The 12,636-nt window shown below is 46.6% G+C and overlaps 1 protein-coding gene across 1 annotated transcript; it reads right to left on the reverse strand.

Moving 5' to 3' along the window:
• Positions 1–6,627: 6,627 nt before the first annotated feature.
• Positions 6,628–10,876, reverse strand: LOC108516733 (putative cuticle collagen 80). The gene is made up of 3 exons (XM_017854329.1): positions 10,792–10,876; positions 7,244–7,659; positions 6,628–7,062 (listed from the first exon to the last, which is right to left on the reverse strand). The coding sequence occupies exons 1-3, from the start codon at positions 10,874–10,876 to the stop codon at positions 6,628–6,630; spliced, it is 936 nt and encodes a 311-aa protein (XP_017709818.1).
• Between the last annotated feature and the right edge of the window lie 1,760 nt (positions 10,877–12,636).

Here is a 12,636-nt window from a genome sequence, read left to right on the forward strand (position 1 = left end):
AAAAAAAAAAAAAAAAAAAAAAAAATTTTATCACTACCTAGAAGTCACTACAGTTTTAAATGCATCCTTGTTCACTGTTTAGACTTAATCCTGTGATGTTAATATGAGAGGTAAGCTTCCTTAGGAGCCAGGCCCGCGTCAGACCGCAACCCACCACACATCTCTGGAGGGAGACTCAGGCCTTCTCTCTGCAGAACACCATCCCACACAGCCTCACGGGACCTGGCCTGGGCCTGCCTCTGACCTCAGCTGCAGTTACACCTTCTTCTCCTTTCCTGGCTCAGCAAGCCCAGCCCCATGGGCCACCCTCTCTGTTTCTCCAGCACAGCAAGCTGATTTCCACCTGCTCCTGGGTCATTGCTGGCTGGTGGATACCTGTCTCACTGGTCAAGTGTCACCCCAAATGAGGTACTGTTGAGTAGTCATCCAGAAAACTGCTTCTAGCATCCCAGGGCCTGCGTCCAGATCCCAGCTCTATCACTTACTAACTAGGCATCCCTGGAGAACATTTATCTTTCCGTTCCTTAAGGTTTTTGTTTGTATATGGATAAAATAATGATACCTAAATGATATAGGTGTCTTAAAGATTAGATTAGATCATAAAAAAAAAGCATTTAGGGCCGGGCACGGTGGCTCATGCCTGTAATCCCAGCACTTTGGGAAGCCGGGGCAGGCGGATGACCTGAGGTCAGGAGTTCGAGACCAGCCTGATCAATATGGAGAAACTCCGTCTCTACTAAAAATACAAAATTAGCCAGGCGTGGTGGCACATGCCTGTAATCCCAGCTACTAGGGAGGCTGAGGCAGGAGAATCACTTGAACCTGGGAGGCAGAGGTTACGGTGAGCTGAGATCGCGCTACTGCACTCCAGCCTGGGCAACAAGAGTGAAACTTCGTCTCAAAAAAAATTAAATAAATAAATAAATAAACATTTAGAAAATAGTTGGTGATCAATAAATGTTAATGTTAGCTATTCTGTCATTTCTCCCCAGTGCTCTCTATTCTACCAAGTGCTTAATTTTTACAGCACTTAAAACTATTCGAACTTTTATTTCTTTAATTTTCTTTTTTTTTTTTTTTTTTGAGACAGAGTCTCATTGTCACCCAAGCTGGAGTGCAGTGGCATGATCTCGGCTCACTACACCTTCCGCCTCCTGGGTTCAAGCGATTCTCCTGCCTCAGCCTACCAAGTAGCTAGGATTACAGGTGTCCGCCACCACGCCTGGCTAATTTTTGTGTTTTTAGTAGAGACAGGGTTTCACCCTGTTGGCCAGGCTGGTCTCAAACTCCTGACCTCAGGTGACCCAACTGCCATGGCCTCACAAAGTGCTGGGATTACAGGTGTGAGCCACGGCGCCTGGACCATTTCTTTAATTTTCCAAATGTCTGTTGTCCCACTAGAATGGAACCTCCAAAAGTACAGGAACTGTATCTGACTTGCTCTCCACTTCAGTGCCTAGAACACATCCCAGGAACTGGTGGATGCTCCAGTCACTGAATGAATCAATATCTACAATTTAAAAGGCTTTAAAACAATTGTTAAGCAATTCAAGGTATTCGTCTAGGAATATTATTCAATGTTAAGTTGACTTAAGTAAGTTCTTGAACTATAACTTCTTTTGAGTATACAAATGTCTGTGGAGTATACATTTTTTTAAATAATTCTAGGCTGGGCTTGGGTGCTAACATCTGTAATCTCAGCACTTTAGGAGGCTGAGACGGGAGGATTACTTGAGGCCAGGAGTTCAAAACCAGTGATTTGGTTTGGAGCTGTGTCCCCATCCAAATCTCATCTTATAGCTCCCATAATTCTCACATGTTATGGGAGGGACCCGGTGGGAGGTGACTGAATTATGGGGATGAATCTTTCCCATGCTGTTCTCATGACAGTGAATGGGTCTCATGAGATCTGATGGTTTTAAAAAAGGGAGTTTCCTTGCACAACTGTCTCTTTGCCTGCTGCCATCCACGTAAGATGTGACTTGCTCCTCCTTGCCTTCCTCCGTAATTGTGAGGCTTCTCCAGCCATGTGAAACTGTGAGTTCTCCATTAAACTTCTTTCCTTTGTAAATTGCCCAGTCTTGGGTATGACTTTATCAGTGGCATAAAAATGGACTATTACAACCAGCCTTGGCAACATAGGGAGACCCTGTCTCTACAAAAAAAAAAAAGTTTAAAATTAGCCGGGCATAGTGGTGCATGCCTACAGCCCAGCTACTAAGGAGGCTGAGGCAGGAGGACCGCTTGAGCTCAGGAGTTGGAGGCTGCAGTGAGCCATGATGGTGCCACTGCACTCCAGCCTCGGCAACAGAATGAAACCTTGTCTCAAAAAAAAAAAAATCTGTCTTAAAAATCTACTATTTGGGGAAACCACTTTAATAAAGCAACTCTTTTCAAGAAAACCAATAAAAATTTTGGAAAAGAATAAAATCTTGATGCCCATGTGTTCTAAACAATTTTATAATGCAAAATACAAGTTCTGATATAAAGTCTAAAAAAGCATATTTGGTCTGAACTATTTAAACATGTGAGGATCAAATGGGAAAGTGTAAAGTACCACTTTCCCATTTGGGCACAGAGACACACCCGTGCTCCCTGAGGTCTGGAGGGGGAGCACATGGCTCCACACAAAGGCTAAGGGCTTGCAGCTGAGGCTAAAAGGCCCTCCAGCCTCAACCAGACTAATGGTTTCTTTCTTCAGGTGCTAACCGTGGTCTGTGCAAGTGTACCAAAGGAGAGCAAACACTGTAAAGAAGCACTTGGCATTTCTCCCTCTGTTTCAATAGGCCCAGCTGGTGCTTCTATTTCTAATTCCCTCCCAGTCCCACCCTTCGCCCTCACCGGCACGGAATTCTCATTGTAACACAGATCAAATCATGTCATTCCCGCCCCTGCTTAGAAGCCCCCCGTGGTTTCTAGAACTTCACATCTGGCCCTCTCCCACCTTTCCATTGTCTTGTCACCCCAGCCAGTTTCCAAACACATCTCCAACCCCAAGCCTTCACTCAAGCTCCGGTCACCTCCTTCCCCAGCAGGGAAAGTTCTTCTGCTCTGCAGGAACTCCCGCCCCACCCCCATCTCCATCTGCACAAGCTCAAGTTAAAGCCTCATACCTGGGAAACCTCCCCTACCAGTTCACAAGACAGAGGTAACTGCTTCTCGTTCACTCAAAACAAAGAGTCCTCAAAGCATTTAGCACACTCACAATTTCTTACGTCAGAATACCCCAAAAGATGGCATGTCCCATCAGTCTTCCTATTTGCAGGAGTGACACAGAGGCTGGCGCTAGAAAGCACTCAATAAACATGTATGGGTTTTCATTTACTGTGATTTACTCAAAATATACAGCACAATTTTAAAACATTACCAGCATCCTGTATACCCTTTGAAGGGTTCTGAAAATCAAAAGTCCAAACTTTTTCTCTACATGCCCACAGTAGGTTATTTCTAAGAATGGACTTGCATATTCTAGTAGGTTATTTCTAAATAGTGGGTTGGAAGATGCCAAGTCAAAACCACTTTTCCTTTGAGTGGCTTAACACCCTGCTTCTTGTTGAATCCAGTAATCATCTCCTTGTTGTCCAACCCTCACCTGAAATTTTACGGTTGGTTAGAACCATATACTTTTGGAATTACTGGCACCAAAATACTCACGATTTCAACACAGGTGTTTCAAGTTACAGAATAAAATATTAACTCCTGGCAAATCCTGCTGTGAAAGTGTAGGTTTGCCTCAACTGTACCACAGCACAGTCAGAAAAAAGCACCTGGGCTTGCCTGTCTCTCCTCACCTGCAAGCCTCTCTGCTCTGGGTTGTGTGAAATCATGCACCCAGGCGAACCCAAGTCAAGAGATGGGGCAAAACGGTTCCTCTCCTTTCTTCACTGGCAGGATCTAATGGAACACTCATTACCACTCTCTATGGTGGGATCTAAGAGATCATCTGAAACGCAACCAAATTTTATAAATAATCCTTATCCCCCACAAGAATGATAAAATTTGAACAAGCTTTTGGCTACCAGCTATTTCAAAGGACTATTGGTAACTGATGAGCAGTTATTAGTTGAATTAGTTGAACTAATTCGAGTTCAACAAGTGGGAATGTAATGTGCCTCCTGTAAAGCTCATCTATGTGTCTGGCTCTAAGGCTGTTTCATATGCATGAATTAATGAGCTAAAATCCCAAAACAACGTAAAAGGGCCCAACAATATATGCACTACAGATGGGGGTCAATTGAAAGGGATGCTGCAAGAAATCTATTACTGAGTATCAAAGATAGCATTTGGTTTCCGGTTTTGTACATATAACAATAGATAGATTCCAGGCTATTCCTATGATAACATGACTCTTTTCAGAGTACAGTTTCAGAGTACAGGATCCCCCGCATCACCCCTCCTCCTGCCCCGCCAGCATTTGAACTTGTCATCACGTGTATTGTGACTCAGAATAAAAGGTTGTGAGCCAATCCTCATCAGCTTCCAGACTGGAATTTCAAAGCCCAATAAAAGATCTGGCAACAAACAAATGAGGAAGCCTGCAGCAGATACTGAGAATTTTTACAGTAGATAAAAATCTTTCAAACAATTCAGCATTTTACCGTCATTACTGAAGCAAAATTGGAATTCCAGTGGAGATTTTAACCCATCCCACCGCCCGCCCCAGGCAGTTCAAAAGAAAGTTACCACTTGGATCCCAGCAGGAATCACCCCTGCTCTTTTACCTCATGCCTGGGCTTTAAGAGGCAGTCCCACTGCTTCCTCTGAGGGTGCAGAGGTGAGGCGAGGAGCTCAGTACTGCAGAGGCTGGCAGGCCCCATCAGCTGCCAGTCAGCACAGACGGCTCAGGTCAGGTCACCTACCCAGGTCAGGGCAACAGTCAACCAATTAGAGCAATTTGAAACCTTTAAAAATTGCCAAAATATTTCTCTTTGGTTAATATGACAGATCACCAATTCCTATGAATTTATAAATTCTGCTGAAATAAAAAAAATACATGAGCATACTGAAATATTTACAAATGAAATTAAGTTGGTATAATGTCTGGGATTTCAAAATAGAACTGGTAGGGGGTAGATGGGGGTATAAATGCAGTAAGACCGGCCTGCCATTGATACTTTTTGGAGCTGGATGATGAGTACACGGTAGGGGTTCAATACAATATTTTTGAGTTATACTACTTTTGTATACATTTGAAATTATGCAAAATAAAACATTAAAAAGTGTGAAATCGAGTTTCAAAGAAAATTATTAAAAGCCTGTAGAGCAATCTATACGGTGCATATAAATGACTACATATATCCTTACTAACGTGTCACTGCCCTACAGTGCAAAAGTAAGTTAAGTCTCAGAGGCGTTCATCTTGGCCCTTTACGGAGGCTGCTTAATTTCAGGGACTGAGGTTTCTACTAAAGTCAAAAGAATTGAGAAAATTAAGGCACCTTTTGAAATTCAGCGCAGGTTACAAAATACACAAGATGCAAGCTTTACTAGCTTTCTGTCTACTCAAGTCAAAGAAAGCTTTGTAAAGATCTCTTCTATGCCAAAATAGACAAAACACAACAAAATAAAAATGCTATAAACTTATCACACGCATAGATGGAGTCACATCAGCAGGTAACAGCTAATCCTTCAGAGGAAGGCGGCATAGCAACAGCGAGTAACGAAAAAGGCGACTTTACAGTTTTTTAGCGTTTGAACTTTTGACCTCCCCAAATGTCAAGAAAGAATTTCTAAACCGCGGAACTAGAAAGAATGCTTTCCTCCTTAAAATTGTTTCCTAAAGCTTTACTATTTACTATGTACGCTTTTAGCCACCGGACCCAAAGTACAAAACTCACAAGTGTATTCTAAAGGCGATGCAAACTGGATTAAGGAGGGGAAATTAAGTAGTGCAATAAAAACCAGCAAGTTAAAGCAGCACTGAAGTGCGGTGGCGACCTTCACCTCTGGGCGACTCTGCCCCTCTTCACGTTTTGCTCTTTTGTTGAAGATCAGATTTTTTTTCCTCCGGCCTCTTTGGGTCTCTTCCTTCCCTCAAACACATAAAACGACCTGAGAGATATGCTGCAGGTGAGATATTTAACACGAAATCCGCAGCCTTGTCTCGTTCAGAAATGAGTGCGCGCAACACTCAGCCCCCACCCGAGCTTCCTGGCGCGTCCCCCGCAGTCGCCGCCCAGGGAAGGGCGTCCCAGGCGCACCTGAGCCGCCGCTCGGGCTGGGAGCCCCGCGCAACCCGAGCCCCGGAGTCCTCCCCGCCCACCTCCGCCCGGCCAGCGTCCTCCAGCCGCGGAGCGGCCGGGAGGGGACACCACGCGCCGAGCGCCGCCGCTCAGAGCCGCCCGCCGAGACGCGGGCGCCACCTGGCAGCCCCAGGCCGCCGACCACCGGGAGGCTCCGCGGGCAGGCGGGAGGCGCGCACGGGGAATGGGACGGCTCCCTCCTTTCGGGTGCCCCCCAATCCCACGCTCGCAGAGGGCCCCCGGCTCCTCCCCCGGCAGGGACGCGGGCACCCAGGGGAGCCTGGGCTGTGCCCGCGGCGGGCTGGGGCAGGGCGGGGCTCCCGCGGCCGCACGGCAAGGACGCAACCCGGCGGGAAGGGACGGGACGGGCGCCCGGCGACCGCACTCACCCAGGCAGCGGATGTGGAAGCCCGAGGGCGGCCGCAGGGCCCGGCGCGTCCAGCCTTCGCGCAGCGCCTCCAGATGCTCCTCCTTGCCCTGGATCAGCAGGACCTGCTCGTCGATCCAGCCCAGGAAGAAGGTCTCGGCCACCGCGGCCGTGACTTTCTTGTTCCAGAAGTGCTGCATGTTCTCGGCTTTGAAGTCGGCGAAGATCTCGTAGCCGATGTGGTGCCGGGCGAGCTGGCGGGGCTGGGCCGGGGGCGCGGGCCGGGCTGCCCCGGGCCTTTCCCCCGCCGGCGCCTCGGCCGGGCCCAGGACGATGGCCAGGGAGTGAGGCGCGATCTGCAGAAACTTCTCCATCTTCCCAGGCATCTGCCGCGCCGACCTGGCTCACCGAGGCCGCCTCCCGCCGCTCCCGGGAACAGCCGCTGGGATGTGGCTGCAAGACCAGCGGGGAGCGCGACCGTCCCCCAGGGCAGGGCTGGCCGAGCGTCCCCCGCGCCCCGCGTCCCCCCTGCAGCCCGGGCGCCCGGCGCAGTCCCTGGGCGCAGCCCACGGGTCTCCGCGGGGAAGGGACGGTGTGTGGGGCCCGCTCCGGCCCGAGCTCTGGAGCGCGTTACCTGCAGCTCCGGGCCACCCTTCGGGCAGCGCTCATTTTCCGGCGGCGGCACCCTCGCCTCCCCGGGCGCCCAGCGGCCCGCGGGGGCGGAGACGCGGGAGGAGGCGGTGAGGGGGCGGGCAGTGCGAACCGGGCCCGGGAACCCCCTCGGCTGGACGCGGCCCGAGGAATCCCGAGGAGTCCGTTGACGGAGGTGGTCGGGGAGCGCGGATGCCCAAGGGGTGAGCGTTAGGGTGTTGGGCCTCGAGGGAGACCCGAAGGCGGGATCGGGGGGACGCAACGGCGACACTTGGAAGGCACCGATTCCGGAGCGGTGAGTGTCGCTCCTCCCCACGCTCCACCCCTGCCCCCACCTCCCACCTCCCGCTGGAACAAGTGGATTCGCTGACTGGTTAATGAATGTACCCTTGGAAGTGGCTTTTTAAAAAACTTAGTCAACCACGAAAAATTGTCATCAGTCCCTCCTCCCAAACTCTTGTGGAATTCTACGCTCTTGTCTTCAGTATATAGTTTGGCCTACCCAAGAGGAAACCCAGTCAACCATTCCTAGTATTATCTAGATAACACTCGGTTTATGAAGAGGTTACAGAAATTTACCAGGAAAGGTAACGATGATGCTTTTAAGAAAATTCCTTACGTTTGTTTCTATGCAAAATTCTGTTTGACTTATTTTTTAATCGAGAGTCACTAGTAGTCATATATGAAAGGAGATGATTGTCATAAGAAGCATTAAGGGGTTATGCTACATTTACCCAGAGCGGTACTTAAATTTCGATATGCATCACCATCACCTGGAACACTTATTAAAACACAGGTATCTGGGCCCCATTCCCAGAGCTTCTGATTCAGTAGGTCTAGGGGAACCTGGTTTTTAAAATTTCTAACAAATTCCCAGATGCTGCGGTGAAAAACATAGAATGCCCAGCCTAGTTTTGGGGACTGGAAATAAAACTGTTTTCTGCTGGTGTCCTGTGATTTTATTATCATGAAAAGTCACTAAACCCGCGCCTAAAATCCTGCGGGGTTTTTTTGTTTTGTTTTGTTTTTTTGAGACAAAGTCTCACTGTCGCCCACGTTGGAGTGCAGTGGCACGATCTTGGCTCACTGCAATCTCCACCTCCTGAGTTCAAGTGATTCTCCTGCCTCAGCCTCCCGAGAAGCTAGGATTACAGGCGGGCACCACCACACCCGGCTAATTTTTGTATTTTTAGTAGAGACGGGGTTTCACCACGTTGTCCAGGCTGGTCTCGAACTCCTGACCTCAGGTGATCCATCCACCTCGGCCTCCCAAAATGCTGGGATTACAGGCATGAGCCACTGCGACCGGCCAAGACCTGAGATTTTAGTCTTACTACAGGATGCCCAAACAGGACACAGAAACTCAGTTTCTCCATCTGCAAAATGGGAGTTGTTAGGTCCTGCTCAGTCCCTGTCACTGGACTGGTGAAGGAATCAAGCAAAGAAATGGATAGGAAGTAGCCTCAGATGATAAAGTATTCAGTCAGCATGAGGGTGTCACAGACACCAGGTGCTTTTCAGACCTCAAAAAGCCAAGAACTGGGTTTAGCATAGGTGGCTGGAGCAGGGCATTCTGACCTCAGAATTTCCCAGGCACCCACCATGTGGGGAGACCTGTGATTTTCCTGCCTGGCTTTTGGTGCTTTCACACTAAGTCTCCTCAATTTGGCCGCATTGAAATGCCGCATTCCTCACCCTCCTTGCTTAGTGCCAGGGCGTTAGGAAGAAAGGAAGTGATGGTGAATGGAAAAATAGAAGAAGGGACAAGTTTACACCTCTGACTTTTTTAGTTTGCATTTCTCTCTTTAACTTTTTGTTTTATTTTGACATAGCTTCAGACAGAGAAAAGTACAAGAATTGAACAAAGAATACCCACATATCTTCACTTGGGTTCCTTAATTAACATTTTACTCTGTCTCTACACATGCACAAACTCTTTTTCTAAATGATGTAACAATCTCCCTACTATAAATTATTACTTTACTCTTTCAATTAATAAATATCTTTCTGGGAAGTATTTTGAGATTATATAAATACCATCCTGTTATTTCTCCAGTGTTTGCTCATTATATTGGTCTTTGATTCTTGTTTGTCTTGATAGTATAATGGTTGCTAAATTCTGGTATTCCAATTTCATCATGCCTTCTACATGTATTTGTTGTCATTCTACTGTAAAACTGAGATTTCCTTTATTATTTAGTAACAGTGTGAGCTATACCTTCTTGCTTTATTCAATAGGTTATAATTCTTAAGTATTATCATTATGTTGATGTTCATATTACCCCAAATTTGGCCAGTGGGAGCCTCTAAAAGCTGGCTCTTATGTCCTTTTGAATTGGTCCCATCATTCTCTGAGCACTTCTTTACTTTTTGGCACATCAAGATGTTCCAGAATCATTTTGCTCCACCCCTACAATCAGCCATTTTTCCAAGGACCTCTGATTCTTTTTAGTGAATGGTATTTAGAAACCAGCATGTGGCCACTAGGTGTGCTCATTACTACTGAGGTGACATTGGGTTTTGATTAGTCCATCTATTCATGAGCAGCATCCACAAGATACTATAGTTCTTCTCTTTACAATATGTCTTCAGTCATCTATATAGGAAATATGAGGCAGTGTAGCTTAGTACAAATAGGTTGGATGCAGGGTTGGACAATGTGTGTTCAGTCTACTTATCAGATAGATGAAGAGCCTTAGGCAAGTGACCTGTTTAACCCTCTGGTTTCTCATTTCTAAAATGGACAGTTGTCATGAGAAGCAAGATATCATGTGTAAAGTGTCCAGTACCTACTAGGCACTCAAGAAAACACTAATTTCTTCCCTTTCTACTCATTGACTCATAGATGTACATCTTTTTCTTTAGTGTGGCTCTCCCCACAACCTCCAGATTTCTGCTTCTCTCAGAGCCCAGAATACAACTGCATTGCCATGTTTAGGCTTTTCCCTCCATGGAATAAAAGAAATGCTGCTCTGATCAGAGGTGGGGATTTTGTTGCTTCCATTGCAGGTTCTACCACAATTTGCTCTTTAAAAAAGTATATTATCAGAAGAATGGCCCATAACCCCACCACTCTGGGAGGCTGAAGCAAGAGAATCACTTGAGCCTAGGAGTTCAAGACCAGCCTGGACAACATAGTGAGACCCTGAGTCACAACATTTGTGTGAAAGATTAGCCAGGTGTGGTGGCATATGCCTGTGATCCCAGCTACTCAGGAGGCTGAGGTGGGTGACTGCTTGAGCCCAGGAGCTTGAGGCTGCAGTGAGCTGTGACTGTGACACTGCACTCCAGTCAGTGACAGAGCAAGGCCCTGTCTCAAAAAAAAAAAAAATGAATTAAAGTTCATCTTGGCAAGCTGTCCCTTTGGTGACTGAATGACTTCCAGAAGTCTTCCAAATGACCGCTGTTTATGCAAGACTATCTCCTGATCAGGCCCTTTCCCAAACTTGTGTGCTTCCAAAGTAATGTGCTAGGCCCGGAAACCATGCTGCAGCAGTTGTGTTTGGGGTCTCCCACTCCGCCTCTCTTTACCCTGTTCCCTGCTCATGGAGACCCTCAAAACCTCCTTGTCATCATCCAGATAGCCAGAACAATCTCCCAATCTTTCCCAAACCATGGTGCTTCAAGGTGCCAGGGCAAAGCATGCTCCATGATGTGGGCCTTCACCCCAACTCAGGATACTCTCAGTCACTTGACCCTAAGGTAACTCTCTCTGTGCCCAGAAAATCACCAAAAATAGCTCCTTCATTTTCCATGAGCAACTGCTGAGCAAAATATACAAAATACTGCAAGAACAAGCAACCATCTGAAAGAGTTATAAAACTTTTTCCCTAGGAAATTAAATGCAAAACTGCCTTCAACATAGACAGCCTTTGACATTCTCAGCAAGACATGTTTCCCTCTTGAACAGCATCACAAACATCTGCTGTCCAATCAGCTCTGCTTTCTATTTGCATAACTAAATGGCCTATTTTATTTTCTCAGAACAAAGAATGTTTTTCTGGAATACTCAAAGGAACACTGTTTTCAAATAGCTACTTCTCAAAAGATTACTCGACTCTGAAAAAAAAAAAAATAGGTTTTCCTTCTTCCACTACAGCTACCTAGGCTCAACAGCCTTAGAGCCAAGTGTTAGTCAAAATTAAGACTCAAACGTTCTCTCTCCTATCCCTGAATCGGCAAAAAGAAAGCATCTTTTTCCAAACACATGGCTAAGAGCTCAGCCCTAAGATGTCTGGACAAGTCCTATCTGCATACTCTTTCCGCATCTTGATACAGAGGTCTTTGTCTTCTTTAGGCAACAATTCCTCCTGATAATAATAAAGAGTAAAATTTAGTTCAGCACCCAGGGCATGGAAAGGTCTTTAATTCTTACCACAGCCCGCTAAGGCAGATATTATACCATCTCTATTATTTTGTGGATGAGGAAATTAAGGTGCAAAGAATGTAGGAAATTTGTCTAGGATTCCCCAGCAATGAAATGCCTAGGTTTAGAATTAGAATCTAAACCTAAGCAGTTTATCAGACAGCTGAAACCCCATGTTATCCCATCTGTCCCACTTCCCTAACCGATTACTGGTAGGTAGAATATCCCATGAAGGTCCTTCAACAGTGCCTCTTGTGTAAATGGTACTTGACGTTTGTACTAGTCATCTATTGCAGCATCTATTCCAAAACTTAGCAGCTTCAAACAACAAACATTTTTAATCTCACAGTTTCTGCAGGTCAGTAATCCAGGCACAACCCCACTGAGTGCCTGAATGGTTTGGATCTGTGTCCCCACCAAAATTTCATATTCAGTTGTAGTCCCCAGTGGTGGAGGTGGGGCCTGTTGGGAGATGATTGCATCATGGGAATGGATCCCTCATGAATGGTTTAGCACCATCCTTTTGACACTGTTCTTGTGAGTGAGTTCTCACAGGATCTGGTTGTTTATAAGTGTACGGCACTTCCTCCATCTCTTTCTTGGTCCTGCTATTGCCATGTAAGATGCCTGTACCCACTTTGCTTTCTGTCATAATTGTAAGTTCCCTGAGGCCACCTCTGAAGCTGATGACACCATGATCCTGTGCAGCCTGCAGAATCATGAGCCAATTAAATCTCTTTTCTTTATAAACCACCCAGTCTCAGATATTTCTTTGTAGCAGTGTAAGAACCAACTAATACAGTGTCTGTGGCTCAAGGCATCTTAGGGAGCTGCAGTCAAGTTGGGACTGCCATCTCATCTGAAGGTTCAACTGGGTGTGGACCCATTTCCAAGCTCACTCAGATGATTGTCAGAATTCAGTTCCTCAAAGGTTGCTGGACTGCGGGTCTTACTCCTCACTTCGTAGAAGCCCACTGTTTTTCTTGCAACTTGAACCTCTCCACAGGGTA

Source organism: Rhinopithecus bieti, unplaced genomic scaffold (genome assembly GCF_001698545.2).
Source record: "Rhinopithecus bieti isolate Rb0 unplaced genomic scaffold, ASM169854v2 scaffold_38004, whole genome shotgun sequence".
NCBI classification, from domain to species: Eukaryota; Metazoa; Chordata; class Mammalia; order Primates; family Cercopithecidae; genus Rhinopithecus; species Rhinopithecus bieti.